This window comes from Oxyura jamaicensis, chromosome 6 (assembly GCF_011077185.1).
Source record: "Oxyura jamaicensis isolate SHBP4307 breed ruddy duck chromosome 6, BPBGC_Ojam_1.0, whole genome shotgun sequence".
Lineage (NCBI taxonomy): Eukaryota > Metazoa > Chordata > Aves > Anseriformes > Anatidae > Oxyura > Oxyura jamaicensis.
In genome coordinates this window covers 33,605,790-33,623,144 of record NC_048898.1, presented here as the reverse complement: position 1 = coordinate 33,623,144, position 17,355 = coordinate 33,605,790, and the positions used below count along the sequence as shown (strand labels likewise).

Below are 17,355 nucleotides of genomic sequence, written 5' to 3'. Positions count from 1 at the left end.
GTCTGCATTAAGAATTCATTACAAATGTTTTAAATGCAAGAACAGGAAGAGAGCATTCTGCCATCATTCAAAGATGATTACAGAGATCGGGCCAGAAAAGCTGTTCTGTGTCAGCAGCACCATGGCAGCTGAGGACATGAAGGCAAGGAATCTGGAAATCATTTCCAAAATACAGAAGTACCAGTAACTGGCATCGTGAGAGTAAACGCAGAGCAGAAATTGGGCACGTAGGTTTGGTGGATCCCGTCCTTGTTGCGGGTATCCCACCTTCTGGGGCTCTGAGCTACCTTTTGGTGTTTTCTTACACTGCCTTCACTTCCCACACACAGGCACGCAGAGCACCACGATGTATTTTTTCGGAGAACACACGTGCCATAATTACCAAGCTATAAAACATGGCACGAGAGCCTTCCAAATACAGAAAGTTTCCTGTTTTGTGAGATCAGAAAATAATTTCTAATGGAAAAAAGGTTAGAATAAAGGTGTGATGAAAACAGGATGCTGCTTTGGGGACTGTAGAGAAATTCGGGAGCTTGCTGCAGGAGAAGGACGAGTCAGTAGCTGTAGGCAGACAACCTGCTCCAGAAGCACTCCAGTCCCTCAAAAGTGAGGCACGATTTTATAATGGAAAACAAATAAATCTTGTTACTTTTGCTGAGCAGTTATCTAGTCCCTAATAGTCAGGTTAATTACAACAGGCTGCCAGCCCAGGCAGCAGGCAGTCGTGTTTGATTTTCAAGTGTCACCTTTGGCAAAAACGCTGCACCCAAGCACTGTGGGCACGCGCTGGCTTTCCCAAGTGGCAGAACACGGCCAGATGGTGGTTCTGCGTCCACGGCTAAAACTGTAACAACAGCACTACGGCACGACAAAGCTCCCCGATGTTATCAGTATAAATATTTAATAGCACAATTTACACAGGATATTATATAGGACTGCTTAACAACAGACAAAAAACCAACAACAACAAAAACAACAACAAAAAACAGCAACAACAAAAAAACAACAAACGCAAAACCCACAGGAATGTTGGTAGTCATTAGAACAACCACAATGAAAAACCTCCCTTAACAGCAACTTTCACCCCCTCTTGCCCATTCACCACGCTCGTGCCTGCTACCCAGACGTGAGCCTCAGTCCGGGTCTCTTCACTACGCATAGGGCTACATTCAAATTCAACTCACAGCTTGTATTATTGTAAACAACAAAAAAAAAGGTAAAAATAAGAAGAATTAGAACAACAGAACAGTGAGACTTGAAACTTGTTGATCTCGTGCTCAGAAGGAGATTGCCCCAGCAGGCCAGGGCCCCTGCTCCCAGCCCACCAGCAGCTCTGGGATGCCCACAGGTGCCTCAAGGAAGGGCATGAAGTCAATTTTGCATAATCTGATATTAAAGCTTATTTATTTACTTTTTTCAAGGCTCCGTTAGATGCCGAGTAGCCTTCCTGCCCGCCGAAATCACAAGGTAAATTGCCAAGGTAGCTCCTTCCAGAAGAGACTGCCTGTGCCTCTGTACATTGCCCCTACATCTAAATACGTGACATTTCAAACTCTTACAAGCGGTGTGAAAACACAGAAGTAAGAAAACATAGCATGAAAATAAAAAGACAAAATGTATATTTTTAGAAAACAACAACAAAAAAAACATAAAGCTTCCTTACATGGGAGCACACACTTAATAGAATTTCTTTATTCTTGCTCCCTTTCTTACACTTTGGAAGCTCAGTGGATCTAGCTGATTTTTCTTCTTCAAGAAATTATTTAAATTCAAGAACTAACAAAGAAAGAATAATAAAAAGTGTTATTAGCATCAAACCTTATTTTCCTAAATTCCCTTTTTTCAGTCCAGCTTCCTTCTTGACAGGTTTACTCTCGCAGTTCCCCCTGTTACTGTTTGTAACGTAAGCAGACCAGACATCTCACACTACCAGGCTCAGCAAACAGCCAGGTTAATCCTGACCTGGCCATTCATGCGATTAGGTAACTAATTATGCACAACTGCTAATTGCAAAATGCTTCAGCGGGCTGCTGCACCAGACCTGGTGTGCCAGCTCGGACCCAGCCGAGCCGAGGGATCCATCCTCCTGCTCTGAAACTCCCCAGGTACGAGGCACTGCTTCAGCCAGGTCGAACTGGATGAAATCAGAGCCACTGAGAGCTTTTTATGGCAATCACCGTAGTGACCGTACTGCTATCAACCATGTGAAGTTTTATACTAGGCTACCGGGAATGAGCTAAACAAATGTATTTTTTTTTTCTCTGTCTTCTCTATCCATTGTAAGAGTTGAGTAAGAAGTTAATATTTAGACATCGGAGGGTGAACGGGCTGTATCTACAGATGCGAGACAATCACCTGCCCTAAAAGCCTGGAAGTCACCGGGAATTGTTTGGTTCAGCAGAATGAATACCCCCCGTGGAAGTCAGCGTAGTTTTGGAAGCAAGCCATGTCCAAAAGGCTGACAAGTGTAAGGAGCCAAGTGCCTCACAAACCTGCTGCTGTGAGGGTTTTGCGGACAGACATACAGTGCCAGGCATCTCACGTCTGTTCTCTTGAACGTGATAAAGTGTAGCTTGATTACACATTTGATGCCCCCAGATTTATCAGAAACAAACACAACTACCAGGTTTATGCAAATTCTGGGATCTCATTTTTGTCTCAAGCCATGATTAAGTGCTTTGTATTCTTGCTTGCTAAAGGATGGATGAAAAATTATAGCAAATGTTGGGGGCAGATACAAGAGACTGAGCTCAGTACGATCAAGTACGACGTTCTGCAAAGCACCGAGTGCTTGTCTTCAGGCAGGGGTGGATGGGGAGTAAGCAAGTTGCATAAAATACAGTAAAATACAGTGAATTTTACCGTGTATGTGTATTTATCTGCTTCATATGCTGAAAGGCATGCAGCTACTACAGGACCCCAAGTACAGAATTTTCTGAAACCAAAAAACCCAACCCCTGTAGACAGAGCAACGCTTTCCTGTCCCAAGGAGGTGCAGTGTCACGATACGGTCTGTTAAAAAAAATAATGAAAAAATAGAACAACTCATCTCCAGAAAGAGCAGGCAGGCAGAAAGGCGCCGCTGAACAGGAAAGGACAACTGTGTACACTAGAGAAGCCTCTTGCTGATAAAATCAGAAAGGAAGGAAGAGAGGTGTGAGGTGCACGCTGTGGTTATTACACAGCTTTCACGGGGCTCAAGGCCACCTTCCTTCTGCAAGACCACTGCTGCCTGCCTGCAGAGAGCCACAGCAGCCGCTTTGGGAACTGCATTTTTGCTGCTTGTATCCCACGACATCCAGTCCTTATTTCATGGATACTTGTGGGTAGCTAGCTGAGGCACTTCAGCTTAACTCCACCGATTCCCCCCCCCCCCTTTTTTTTTTGTAGTAGAGGTTATTAGCTATTCCTGATTAACTAAAGCCTTAAAATGTTGAAACCTGTTAGCGACTGCTGCTACAATCACAGTTTTAAAAGTCTGCATTGTTATGGAAAATGCTTCCATGTCCAGCAGAGAACCTGATAGCATGACCAAAAAAAGTCACTGTGAAACTGCACAGCGAGCTCCAATCCTGCCCAGGCGGCACGGCACTTAACGTCCAAATGCAGTCCTGGCGTAGAAATCCCGGGAAGATGCAAAGCTCCTGGCCAGAATTTGTCACTGCCGCTGGTCCTTGGGTCTCTCAGGGACATGGCACAGTGGATAGCTCAGCCCCCAAAGTGAGAAAATGGCACTGTTGTCAGGGATTACTGCACCAGGACACGTTCAATTTCTGTCTTGGCCACACAAGTGAATCCTCCCCTGACCTGACAGTTTAAGAATAAAACCTGGGCTTTAAGAAATTATGATAATAAAATCATATTATGATAATCACTTCCGAAAACCTAATTAAAACCAAAAGAAATCCAATAGGTATTCACCTCTTCAGCTGACAAATGCTTTGGTACCTGGGATGTCGGTCACACCACAAGCAACCACCTACCTAAGAAGATCCACAGCTAGCCAAACCTTCCCCAGTTGTGAAGTATTTTGAGTACAGAATAGAGAATTTACTTCATAACCCATAACTGAGGATTTAATAAAAAAAAAAAAAAGTTCCAAAGGAATACATGGAAATTGGAGAAGGGGAAGCCCTAAATGAAAATTTCAATAAGTTTGGTAAAAGCTGAATGTTTTGGTCTGCTTTAAAAAATATGAACTTTAGAAAAAATAAATACTTCAGGTATTTATTTTTTTACTTCCTGTAATTCAGTATTGCTCGGAGAATTAAGATATCCTAAAATCCAGAGGAAAATGAAAAAACTTGTGATAGTTTTTGCCTGCATTTGAGATAAAGGTTAGTTCAAAACTGAAAGGCACGTCTGACTTCCAACAACTGATCAAGCCACCCTCCTGCAGTGTGCATTGGGAAAAAAGATAAATGCCTTTAGATACCTGAAAATATAAATATATACATAAATACACCTATACACTATCTATCTATCATACACACGAAGGTCCTCATCTGGGCAACGCAGCGGTATAGATGAGCCTGGCAAACTCAGCGTGAGCTGATGGAGCAGCCCTCTCTCTTTCTGTAATGACACCTGGAAGCACAAAACACAATGAAAGACTGCAGTAAGAAACTAAAATCAGTATCCTCAGCTACTCGGAATGACTTGAATTTGTCTTTCCAACCTCCGCTCTTTGTGACTGAGTTCATTTTTCACAGTGCCAGACGAGCCGATGAGCGATTTCCACGTGGCGCGCAGTGCGGTGCCTTCGTGCGAGTGCATCCCGTGCAGCTCAGCCAACAAGAACCTCTGCTAGGGATCACTCTACGAAGGCGATATTCCTGAAAATCAGCTGCACAGCCTGCTGCACAGCCCTTTCTTAGAGGGGAGTTATAAAAACAGTGCGATACCACCATAAAAACCTATTTGTTTTAAAATGGGCCTGCCTACAGCACACTCACTGCCATATTTTTTTGGACATATAAATACGGGTTTTGCTACTGGCCTAACAGGAATAGCAAAAGAATGTAAGGGGTAAATACTTAACATTTAAAATCCTATGAAATTTAATAGAACTGCTCGCAAAATCATATCTGACAATCATAATTCCTGTTGTGTACAGAATACGTGCAATAAAGGGCTTTTAAAAGAGATGGAAATAATCAGATTAAAGACTACAAATTAGAATAACCATTTACACATAAGAGATTGAGTGAGGCAAAGTACCAATTAACCGAATAAAATGAATTTTCATTTAGAATAATGAAGCTTGATAGACTGTCTTACTCGCTTAGTCACTTCACCCCTAATTCGCACAGACAAACTATTACGTTTGTTTTCACTTTCAGGCGAGGGAAGGTCAGCATATGTAGCACAGAGTTTGTGCCTGGAAAAATTTACTGCAGACAGCTGAGAAATGTAAATTTCTGCTCTGCCAAAGGCTAGTGTGGTAGGTAATCACAGTATCGGTAGGCGCGCACATTCATGGACTATTTACAGCTTAACAAGGATTCATAGAGAAAACGTGTTATCTGTTCCAAAAAGATATGTTTAAAGATAAACATCTTATTACAGACTAAAATCGATTTTTTATTTTTATTTTTTTTAATTCCACTGACCATATTTAGCTGGTCCTACCAATCTTCCTCAACATCACGAGCAAGTCTCCAATCCTACCATGGCTAGGGGTAGTTCAAATCCATTTCAATTAGTAATGCTGAGCTCTCCAGTGAATATAAATCACGGGTTGTCACTAGCAGATTAAGCACTGCATTAGCAGGTCTGCTCCGCGAAGGATTAAATGACAGTGTTTGCAGTGGGGTTGACATGCCACCATTAAAAACTGACACTTGCCACATTAAAAACGGTGAGAAATTTTTCAATCAGACTTTACAAATGCATCAAGGAACACGAGGCAGTTGGATGGAGTATTACAGTAATTTTTTTTTATTTTATATATATATATATATTAATTTTATTTGCTTGAATTTTTGGCACTGCTACTTACTGGGATTAGAATCAAAGTAATTATGGAGATGTGCCATAAATCACAGCAAAAAGATAATTGCTTTAGAAGTGTTTCAAACCAGGGACATATTGAACTTTGGCTGTAGCCTGAATTTTTGGAAAACTCTCCGTATTTGGGTAATGTATGCCTTATCTGAAGGGACACTTATTTTTCACGCTGTGCCGAGTGGCTCTCAATGAAGCAATAAAAAGGCTGTGAAGGCTTTAGGGATGCCATATTTAAAATTACACAGGTGAGACTTAGAATTCTCAGTTTCCACATCACAGAAATCCAAAATTAGGAAAACAGTACACAAGATCAAGCCGACAGTAACAGTGAAGGAAGCGTAACTTCCGAGAAATTAAAATTGTTTTCAAATTCAAAGCTACACTTCCGTGTGGAAGTAAACAAAGCTTAGGACAATTACTGCATTTTCTTTCTCACAGAGGTACATTTATTTGCAAGCACTTTTCAAAGAACTCTTTTCACTGCTTTTGAAGTTGTCTGATCAGCTCTTTCAGTAACTCTCTCAGCAGGTGCTTTTTGGGGATGCTCAATCTCCATCAGCTGGCACTGAGTTGAGATTGGCCTAAGGTAAGCAGGTCTACACTTAATGAAGTATAATTAATCAGGATGAAGTCAGCAAGCAAATTATAGTTAATAAAATAGTTTGCCATATGATCACAGAATGATTTAGGTTGGAAGAGACCTCCAAGATCACCGAGTCCAATGACTAACAGAAATACGTGTAGATGCAACGCTTTTTCTTTTAGTTGTGATGAGTATTATTAAGCATGTCTTTCCCTCAAATCCGGACTGCTACAACCAGGAGCTATAGAACCACAAAATATCCTGGGTTGGAAGGGACCCACAAGGATCGCTGAGCCCAACCCCTGGTTTCACAAAGGACTACGTAAAAATGACACCGTACAAGTGCAATGTACCGAGGACACCATCTCAAAACTTTCATACCTTGTATACAGAAAACTGTTTAAATACTCCTGGAAACTTCAAATAAAATTCCTGCAGTTCCTTCCATTATAAAAAATAATAAATCCCACCTATGTTAACTACAAATCCCCAAATAATATTTTTTAAAAAGATTCCCACCCATTAACACCCACAAACTGAAGTTTTAATCACAAAGGAGTAAGTTAAAATAACTCCAATCTAAGGCTAAGTGTAAAGTCCCATGGTATCAATGTAATTAGTGAAATGAAACATTTTTTATATAGGTGCTTACACAACTGCAAGATTCTAAATATAACCGTGGTAGCTGTAAAAGCACTGAGTAACACAGCTGAGCAAGCAGGGCCCTCTTTTGGTAGATCACCTCGGCTGGACCTACACCGCTCGTGACGTCTGCCTGAAGCCTGCTTCTGAATCTCCAGCGATGCTCTTCAGCACCCCTCAGCAATGTGTCCCACCACTCCACTTGTCTGGGTTTTCTTGTTTTGCTTTCTGGATGCCCTCACCCCGTGAGGAGCCATCCCACCATTCCCATTCGAGCTTCCTATGCTTGCAGACGCCCAGGTCCCTTTGATCATCTCTTTAGGAAACAATTAACAACAATTCCTTCAGCCTCTTTGAACCAGTCACTTCTAACCCTGGTGATTCTCATCCCTCTGACCTCTCCCAGCCCAGATCTTTCCCCAGGTGCTCACAGGGCATCAGGGAGGCCTCACCAGTCCAAATCCAAAGGGCTCGATCCATTTACGGTCTCAGAGGTTGGTGAACGGCACGCACCGTGGCACGGGACGGATCGGACTCCGAGCTTCTGCGGTGGAGGCAGAGCACTTCCCCAGCTCGTGCTGCGCCGCTCATTGCTCCTGCTTCTGGCTTCTGCACCTGCTCTGCATCTGCATGCTGTCCTCTCCACAAAGGTTCCCTAATTACTCAAGGCTGCTCTGAATGCCATTAATATAACACTTCCCATGCAAGCCAAGCCATTCACAGACACAATACGTAACACCACACAGGGGACTGCGAAGGCCACACACCTGCACTCCTCAGGGCAGGGTTTTTCCAATTAATCGCTGCTCTGAAGGCCTGGGTTTCATCACATCCATCTTTCTCCGACTTGCTTCTCAGACAGCATCCTCTGAGACAAGGTCAAGAACCTCACAGCAGCATCTCCGGCTGCTCCACATGGGGCATGTCACACCGCCACAGGAACACGCCTGATCCGACAGGGCATGCCACATCATCTCTTACACATCTTTCCAACTGCTTCCAGGGACATTTAATTGTTTCGGTGTTTGTCCTGGAAATGAAGGTAAGCTGACCATGCAACCTCCAGCTCCTCCTCACCTCCTTCCCAAAGTGGGCCCATACGATGTCCTCTGCCAGTCTGAGCAGTGCCTGCCAGTCCCCACCAGCTCCCAGACACAGCCCCCATGAGGCTGCTTGGTCTGGGTTGGAGACACCAAGCCCCTCAAAACGCCGCAGGCCGCCTGAGCAGCCACGATACGGCACCAGTGCTGGATGGCCGGGGTGGCCTGGTCCCCACTCGTCCCCAGTCAGGGCAGGAGGCTGACGAGTAGCACTGAGCATCCCGGCCCGAGGAGATGCTCTTGCAGACCTTCTTTCACCTATCTATTCAAATGAGGAACCCCCGAAGGACCTCTTCGTTCAGCGACACCTACAACAAATCGATCCCAGTCATCTCGTTAGGGTACAGCTGGTAAAGGAGGGGAACAAAGTCAGCTCTGCAAAAACAGAAGTCTCATCAGAAAGCAAAAACTTTACAAGAAGTTAGTTCTTCTCTTTTCAAGTCACAGGGACGGGTGCTCTTCCTCCCAGCTTAGCTGGAATTCACAGCCCTTCCCTCAAACAGCAAGCACAGTTCAGCAGCGAGATGCTCATTACAGCTGTAATCTTGACCTGAAGCACCCAGTCTGAGCTGGCCCAAGCTTCCACGATGCTACAGCTTCAGCCAGCATCTGTATCGGTATTTATATCTGCAGCGCTCCTGCAGGCTCGCCAGGTAATTCTGTAAGGTGAAGCTCCATGATATCCCATTATTATTTTTTTTTTCAGATAAAACAAACCATTTCCAGCTTTTTGCAGTTTTCTTACTTCTGCCTCTTGAAGTGATTCCCTTGCTTCCTGACCACTTTCACCGTTTCCTTCTGGTGACACGCCTGGTTGTGGTAGTGGTTTCTGCAGTGCAGGTCTGTGTGCCTGACAAATAAAATCTACACTGAGCTCATAGAAAAATGCCTCATGGAGAGCAAGTGCTGCTGCTGCTGGGGGCAGAATGTAGGAAACAGTTAACAGAGGACCTCACATCGCGTTATCAACATCCTGAGCCGGCCCCACAATTTTATATACAGAAAAGCTTATGATCGCTGCAGAGCCAGCCCTCCCTTTTCCCCCAGTCCCTTGTGCAAGAGAGCGTTGTATCAGCATATTGATGAACATTTGAATAAACTCAGCTTTTGGAGCACACAAAGAGGAGCAAACCTACTCAAAGGGTGTAGGAGGAAAGGCCTCAGCTTATTTTTAGCAGAGGAGGTTTATAAATTGCTGAGTTATTGCTTTCAATCTCAGCTCGCCCCCTTGATCCCTTTGCTACCAGGAACCACTAGAAATTCTCCATCAGAGGCCAAATCCTAAGAGACCAGTTCAAGTTTTGTGGCAGATGCTCGGCACGGAAGAAATTATCTCCAGATAACGAGTTATAACGCGAAAAGCCTGAGTAAATCCGTGGCGAGGAGCAGCTATAACCCACAGTCAATGGCATGGGCTGCAGTGGCACAGCAAGGCCATGCTCCCCACTGCCACTGAAGAAAAAGGCAGAAATAACACGGCTCCAAATGCTCCAGCACTGCACAGCACATGGCCTGCCTCACAAGGCACAAAACCTGTGTTTTTTGGTCACCGGTAGCACAGGCACACAGCCACAGCCCAGCTGCGGACCCCTGGGAGATGCTTGCAGCAGAGCTGGTGTTATGGGCTGGCCCCCCACCCCAGGGCAGGACTGAGCCATGAAGTTCTGAGTTGAGATGGAAGCACAAGTAATTATTGCAGTGAAAAGGGAAGAAAAAGCACTGGATTATTTTATAAGCAGATGTCTAGTGTTAGGTCTCCGCCACAGCCATTTTACAGCCCTATTTCATATCCAAACGTGTCTCCTGCTGCATAAATATTCATTATCTGTCCTTCTTGGTCTAATTTTAGTTAAAGAGAGATCTCTGCAGCAAGGCTGTATTTTGAATTATTTACTATTTCACCTATGAGCTCACCAAAGGAGTAAGTTCACGAAGACAGAAACACGGAGAAAGAAAAGAGCTTTATCCAGCAGACCGGGCTTTTCAGGGCACCAAGCAAACAATTAACGTTGGCCAACAAAGAAGTTGCAGGGCTTCCGTATAAAATCTTATAGGAACTAACACTGCAGGACAAACCTTTTGACTCATTTTAAAGTCTCATTAATATCTTTGATAATACTAAGCAATTGCTTCCCACACCCTACATTCATTACACTTTACTGAATACACATGCAAAACCTTTACAATAAGTGCAAAAATTTGCATTTACATTTTTGCAAGTTCCAGTATCACTCCCCCCCCCACTGCCCCCCCCCAGTAGGCTTGTACAGGAGATTGAAGTAACAAATTAGGGTCACCTTTCCCCATGCGTTGTCAGCAAATCAATTTACGACGCCTTTCAGACAGAGTTCATCCATAAATTAGGCAGTCTGCAATTGATTCACAGAAGAAACCCTGGAGCAGCAGAGTGAAACACCAATAAAATTTTACAATTAACTTGAGAAGTTGCCTTTTGTTCCATCCCAGTGGTCCTTTTATTTTTCAGATGCAGAAAACCTATCATCATACAGATGCTCCCTTGTAATAGATCTATATGAATATTTAAAATCGGTTCTTGAAAACTAAAGCTAATTACATAGGATGGAAAATACATACAGGAGAATTATGTGCCACACAATGGCCAGATTAAATGCGTATGTTTCTGTGGCAAAGTATTTCATTTGGGAGGGAAGGAGGGGAGGAAGGGAAAAACAAAAGCACAATGTATGGGCTGTCTGCACACTCAGACAAACCAGATAAGGAGAACATGACGTCTGGATATTTGAGGGTTCACTCATAACACATCAAAAAGATGTTACACAAAGAGTTAGGTAGCACCTTTGTGGCTTAAATATGCCAGCACCACCACAAATTACACTGCTAACTGCTCGGGTTACAACGAGCCTCCCAGACTCTGACAACTTTCTTCGCATGCAGAAACCCTTCTATAACCATATTCAACCCTGTTCTGAAGTCCCATTAAAATGTGATAACTCGACAACCTGGCAAATGCAGACTTGGAAATGCAGGAAGGATGCAGCCACCCCAGCACCCAGTCTGGCATCCCTGTAACTGGGAGCCCCAGCAGGGCTGGGAAAGGGCTGGAAACCCAAACGCTGGCAGCAGCACGAGCCAGAACCTTCCCAAAGTCACAGGAGAAACAAGAACAATGTTGTTTTGGGGATTAACACTGTGGCAACAGGAGCTCCTGTGACCCAGGCTGGCACAACACGGCCAGAGACCTCACTCGCAGGACTCAACCCCGCAGCTGCCCACAGCTGCTTGTGGAGCCTGTGCCCCAGCCCAAAAGCATTCCCAGCAACGCTCTCTGGCAAAAATGTGTAAGAAACCGTTACAAAATCAAGGAAATGAGCCAAGCCAGATGTTGAACTCATGCCCCGGATAAATCCTTGTGACACCTGCTCTGAGATGGCTCCGTCCGCTCTGCGAAGTGTGCCGAGATTCACTCAGGGTAACAGCTGTGTGTGCACACAGGGGCTGGCTGGGCACACACCAAAACCTGCTCCTTGGGTATTTATTGCAGAGACACAGCTGTAGCAGGGACAGACAGCAGCTCTGGGGTCCTGCAGCTCCCCGGCACCAAAAGCCACAGCCATAGCTGGGCCTGCTACTTACACATGTACTGCAGCAGCTGGTGGCAGGGGGCTGTGATTCTCTTCTCCTGCAACAGTCACTAAGTTAACAGATAAATTTAGCTACATAAAGTAAATATATGACAAAAAGCAGCAGCTTTAATTCAAAATCAGGCTTTGGGACATGAAACGCATCTGATTTTCTCATGCATTATTAAGTGCTACGCCTACTAATAGGCCATTTCTCTCTCAAAAAAAAAAAAAAATCATTACCAATGCAAATATCTAGGGATGCTGAATTCTTTACAGCCTGGAGTCTCCAAAAAATAAACAGAAAGTTCTTTACAGCCCAGGGTCTCAAAAAAAAAATAAACAGAAGCCATGCATTTACTATTAAAATTAAGCTAGCAAGCCTGTGAGTTATTGGGAATGTAAGACCCAGGCCGGCAGCCTGTGCTGCACCCCAGGATGCAGGCATGTATTTCAGGGCAGATTAGGCTTTCTTGGGCAGGAAGGGGCAGGGAGGAGATTTCCCTTTGCTCAAGTTTGAAAAATAAATAAATAAAAAAATGCATTAGTATCATAAAAGAGGAACTAGAAATGAAAAGTTAACCCTGAGAGGAAAAGCACTGATGTAGGCAGGCTGGCAAAGCCCCCAGGCCAAGTGACAGCAGCATGCAGCCGGGTGACACCGGTGCTGTGCAGCAGCTTCCCATCCCAACACCGAAGCTGGGCTTCGAGGGTGATCTGCCACTGAAACAGGCTCCATGGGAATGCAGCAAACTTTCCGTCCCTTCAGCTCTGATCGGCACCAGACTGCTGAGATGTGCATAAACAAGAAATAAGGAAGCGGCACAGCCTGAGGTGCAGCAATGACCACGACAGGCAGACAGACAGACAGACAGACAGACACGTGCTGTGCCAGCACTCTGACCCCAGCCGGGCTCAGCGCCTGCAAACACGTCCTGCACCGGCCACCTCACCAAGCCCCACGGATGCCCTGTTCCTAGAGCTGATGGCTGGCTTCTCGGGATCACAGCCATGAATAGCATCAGACAAAAAAAGGCCTTTAAACTTTTATTTCCTTTAAACTTGCTTTTTACAGGAAAGAAAAAAGCAAACCCATTAAGACAACAAGAAAACCAAACATATTCCAGCAAAGTGCTTCAAAATCTCCGCACATAGTCTGCAGCTCTTTAGATTAACACGAATCATTGCTTGGAGTCAAGACTCAAAATTCTTTTTTTTTTTTTTTTACGTCCTATTATATCTTTTAAACTTCTATCCATCATGATCAGCAAAACAAACAAAAAACCACCACCTGATCTCTGCAGAAGAAGTCTAGGAACAGTCAGGGCACTGCCGATAACCCCCCAGGTAACAGCTGAGCTAGGGCAGAGCTGCAGAGCTTCACCTCTCCCACGTGGCGGTGCAGAGACATGCCACAGCACTGCAAATCATCGGCGACATTGCCCAGCTTGTGCAGGTGACTCAAAGCAGGTAGTCTTGCACATTGGCAACAAGCTTCCTAAATAAAAACCTATGTATTTTTTCTTTTTGAATTGATGTCAGAAAAAGGAGGAATGAGAACCCAAGGCAGAAAACGCTTCACTTTGAAATGACGCTAGGTTTCGCATGGCAAACAAAGCCTATTTCAGATAAAGGTGGTTCTGAAATCAGAGACACGGAGACTTGAGGTAGAACCCACCGAGGAAGACAACGATCTCTGGTGGTTATGCTGACAACAGACCCCAAACTGCCTGAACTGCCAGCAGCTGCACTGCCAGAGGTGTCCTTCACATGTGCCTTCCTCTCCTCCCCTTCATTGTCCTTGTCTCAGTTTTACAGCCCTATAAAGGGGTGGATTCATGTCGGTTCCTGGAGGCAACGACACACGTACGGTAAAGCCAGGCTCTTGACATGCTGTAAAAGACTAATGGGCACTTCAAATTGGGTCTGGAAGCTGTAACTTTCCTTCACAATTACAATTATGGTGGGCTGAGGGGGGGGATCACTGGGGTAGGCACATACAGCACAGCCAGCTCTCAGGCCACCCCGGCCTGCTCACCTTCCCGGTTAACATGAATTTTACCATGAGAAATCAGAGCCTCAGCTTGAAGATGCTCCAATCAGATGGTAAGAACTTACATGTGGGACAAACCAAACCAAACAACCAAGACCAAGCCAGTTCACCCTCTCCCTCTTTCTTGGTATTTGGGCAACACTTTGGGACTGTATACACACCTGATCTACATAGAAATACAAGTAAGAATGGTAAAACTTCCAATATACAAGAAGGAATGCAAAACAGTCTGAGGAACGGGTTGAAAGGTCATCAGGAGGTTTAACAAACAAAGAAATCCCTGCTGGAACTGTGCCCCCCGCTCCCCCCTATGTTACCTGCTCGGGGCCAGGAGCCCTTGGCCTCCATGCGCCCACGCTGCCGCCCGGCTCCTCTTCCTCTCCCTCATCCACTCACCCAACCGCACGTGAGTTGCACTCCCTGTATCTCCAGCCTGATGAAGCAACGCTCTTCTGATAAACATTCCTTACAGTTTCACGTATTTTTGCTACTCTAATGAAGGAAGTACCTCAAAACAAAAGTGAAGGTTGCTGAACTGTTCTTGGTCTCGTTTGCTGCTGACCACGCTGCTCCCTTGGCCGACCAGCAGATGTTACGATACCGTTCAGAAGCCGCTAACACACTGCAAGGTTGCCTTTTTTTCTTTAAGGAAAACCCACAACGCTTTCTGCTTGCTGTTGGCACGGGGAGAAGGACAGACACTCAGGGGTCGTATGGCTCCCAGAAGCTGCCGGCGCAACAGCTCCTTGAGCCGTCTGACACCAGCTCATTGACCCAAACCCTTCAACTTCCACACAAAGAATCCTGATGAGGAAGCTGTTTTTTTCACGTCTGCTCTGGACAGAGGTAAAGCAGTCCTGTCCAAAGACTAGGCTGGTGGAAAAAGTGAATTTATCTTCAGAACACTGTGAGGTTACTCTACTTGTTGTCACTAAAAGAAACACAGCATCAAAACAGTGAAACGTTATCAAAAAAAACACATCTTACGCTGAGGCCCTAGGCATATTTGAGGTGCTATCAATAAATACTAACCCAAACCTGTTTTCCTAGGGAATCAGAAAACCTACTACAGACTGTTCCTTTTGTGCAAGCCAGGCCTACGGCACACTGGCTGGCAAGACCTGTCTGCCCAACAGACACACGCTTACAGCACTTTAACCAACTTTAAAAATGTATTTTTAGGGAAAAACAGACACCAAAAACGCTGTGTGTTTCTGCTCTATGAGGCCATAAGTAGGGCTAAGCACCCGAGGCAGTGCAAAGCTCCCCAGGAGGAGCAGCAGGGCACTCGTTCCCCTTTCTGCAGGCACAGCGCCCTTTGGCAACAGCCCTCGCCCAGGCTACCTCCAAAAGGCACCTGAGGTATCTCCCGTAAGGGAACACCCTCTCTCAAATGGTCCTGATCCCCTTCGCCAAGCTGCACAGCACGCACAGGTTGACAACAGCAGCAAAGTTTTTGCCTTTTCATCCCAGGTTGGCTAGGAAGGATGGGCTACCCCCGATGCTGCAAGTGTAACAACATCCTGCCCATCAGTAGCACCCAGACAATCAGTACCTCACATAAGAAAACTGGATACTTTAAACTTTGTTAAGTCACAAATTATTTACATTCTCAATTGTGTATCAAAATACACTGACAAATGGAAAAAAAAGTCAATTTGTCTTCCATAAGTAATCTGCCCACAAAGCTCCTCATTCTGGACAGAAAGCTTAAGACTGCAGCCTTTAGGCATCAGGAGCCCCACAGATAATTCTTTCTTAGCTTTTTCTGTCTAATGTCAGCTGGATCTCATTTTTTCTTCTGAATGAAAACATAAATTTCATTACTGGAACATTATTAAACTTTTCATTTCTTGACCTCTCCTGAACGTCGATAATTCACTCCCCAAACAGGGACAATTTCCATCGAAGCCACTAATTAATCTGGAGCAAAGCAGAGCAGTACAACACAAGCTATATAGTGTGCTATACAGGCTATATAGGTGACTCCTGGTACCCGTGGGCAGCTCTCAGTGCCTGCACTAGTGTACAACTAGTTTGTGATTTATTATGCAAGTCAAGAAAGCTTGCCTTAAATAGGGGCTCTTGACTGCGTTGCTTTTCCTTTTTCTCCTTTAGGTGACACGACAAAATGTATGTCCCTAAATACACATCTCTCCTCCACTAACCTGCAGAATGGCCAGATGCCTTGTGACAACGTTTCTGCATTGGCCAGTCCTCGGCTCCTTTCCACTCAATTCAGTCTTAAAGGGAAAAAAAAAAAAAAAAAAAAAAAAAAAAAAAAAGTTATCCTGTTTCTGTGAGATCTCACTTCTTGCTTGGTGTCTGAATCACAGCCAGTACAATTTGTTGAAATTATTATTTCACAGAGCATTCATGTGCACGTGTATTTTATGCTCAGCCAGGTGAGCTCAAGGAGCTGGGTAGGGCTGAGAGCGCGCGCACACTTGCAAGTCTGCCAGTTCGTTTCCTCATGCTGGAAGCCTGGCACCCCTCAGTGCCTTCACTTAAAGCTCTTTAAACCTGGACTCTATCGTCCATCCTTAAAGGCAGGAGATAAAACACCCAGGAGTCTTTTTCTGCTTTACCAGTAACTTGGAGCTGGTGGGCTGGGGGCTCCTTGGCTGGAGTCACACATTGGCAATGGGCAGTATGGCAATTCTTTGCACTGCAGCTTTGCAGAAGGAGCGAGGCATTTGCAGACACACCGATCGCCCTCTTCTGCCTCCTTTCCAGCCCCCGCTACCCCTTGGTTGCCGCGACTTCCCCGAAGCACTGCAGAGAAAAACCGCAAGGCAGCGGCTGGAGAGGCCGGCTGGGAACGGCAGGGAACTGAGGCTGGCAGGCAGCACCCAGTGGGTTAAACCGGGAGAAAACCAAACCACGTTATCCCCACAGCTCTGAACCGAAGTGCTGAGCTGCGGGGGCTTCTCCTGAGAGCACACACCTTTCTGAGCACATACGTTTTTCAGGGAGTTTAAAGAAGTTCAGGAGCTAGGGCTGCTTTTGTACAGCCCAGCACACTGTTACCTGCTCACGGTATTTCTCTGCAGCGTAAGGATAACAGTCTGGGCAAAATATCTATTTTTTTTTTTTTTTGCTCAGAGTATGAGAAAAACTCAGCCCTTCTCCCTTATGTCCCCTCCCAGAATCTCCCAGGTATTTGTTCTGCGATACGTGCCGGGACGTACATCTGCAGCCTCCTTGGCCGGCTAGGGATGCGGCTCACAATGTGAGAACATCGGAAAAAAAAGTGTTCACAGCATAAAAAAAATCATCGATAGCACCTCATCATCAGCAAAAAAATAGCAATGTACATCTCTACCTAGTGCTTTGGAGCCTTAAAGACATTTGAGCTGTTACAGC

At 45.1% G+C, this 17,355-nt stretch overlaps 1 protein-coding gene across 9 annotated transcripts in view; it reads right to left on the bottom strand.

Annotated features, from left to right (window-relative positions):
* PTPRE (protein tyrosine phosphatase receptor type E) overlaps positions 1–17,355 on the bottom strand; it is a 91,643-nt gene that overhangs the window by 35,060 nt on the left and 39,228 nt on the right. Inside the window, exon 1 of one of the 9 annotated variants that reach the window (XM_035329861.1) lies at positions 14,386–14,490. The exons of 5 other annotated variants lie outside the window; for them this stretch is intronic. Coding sequence is in view for 1 of the 4 variants with exons in the window: in XM_035329853.1 (XP_035185744.1) it covers positions 14,307–14,377 (71 nt within the window). In the remaining 3 variants the exon portion in view is untranslated. Of the gene's footprint in view, positions 1–7,334; positions 7,354–13,614; positions 13,693–14,306; positions 14,491–17,355 lie in introns of those variants that run through there. 3 more of the 9 variants (XM_035329853.1, XM_035329862.1, XM_035329859.1) reach the window with 3 other exon arrangements.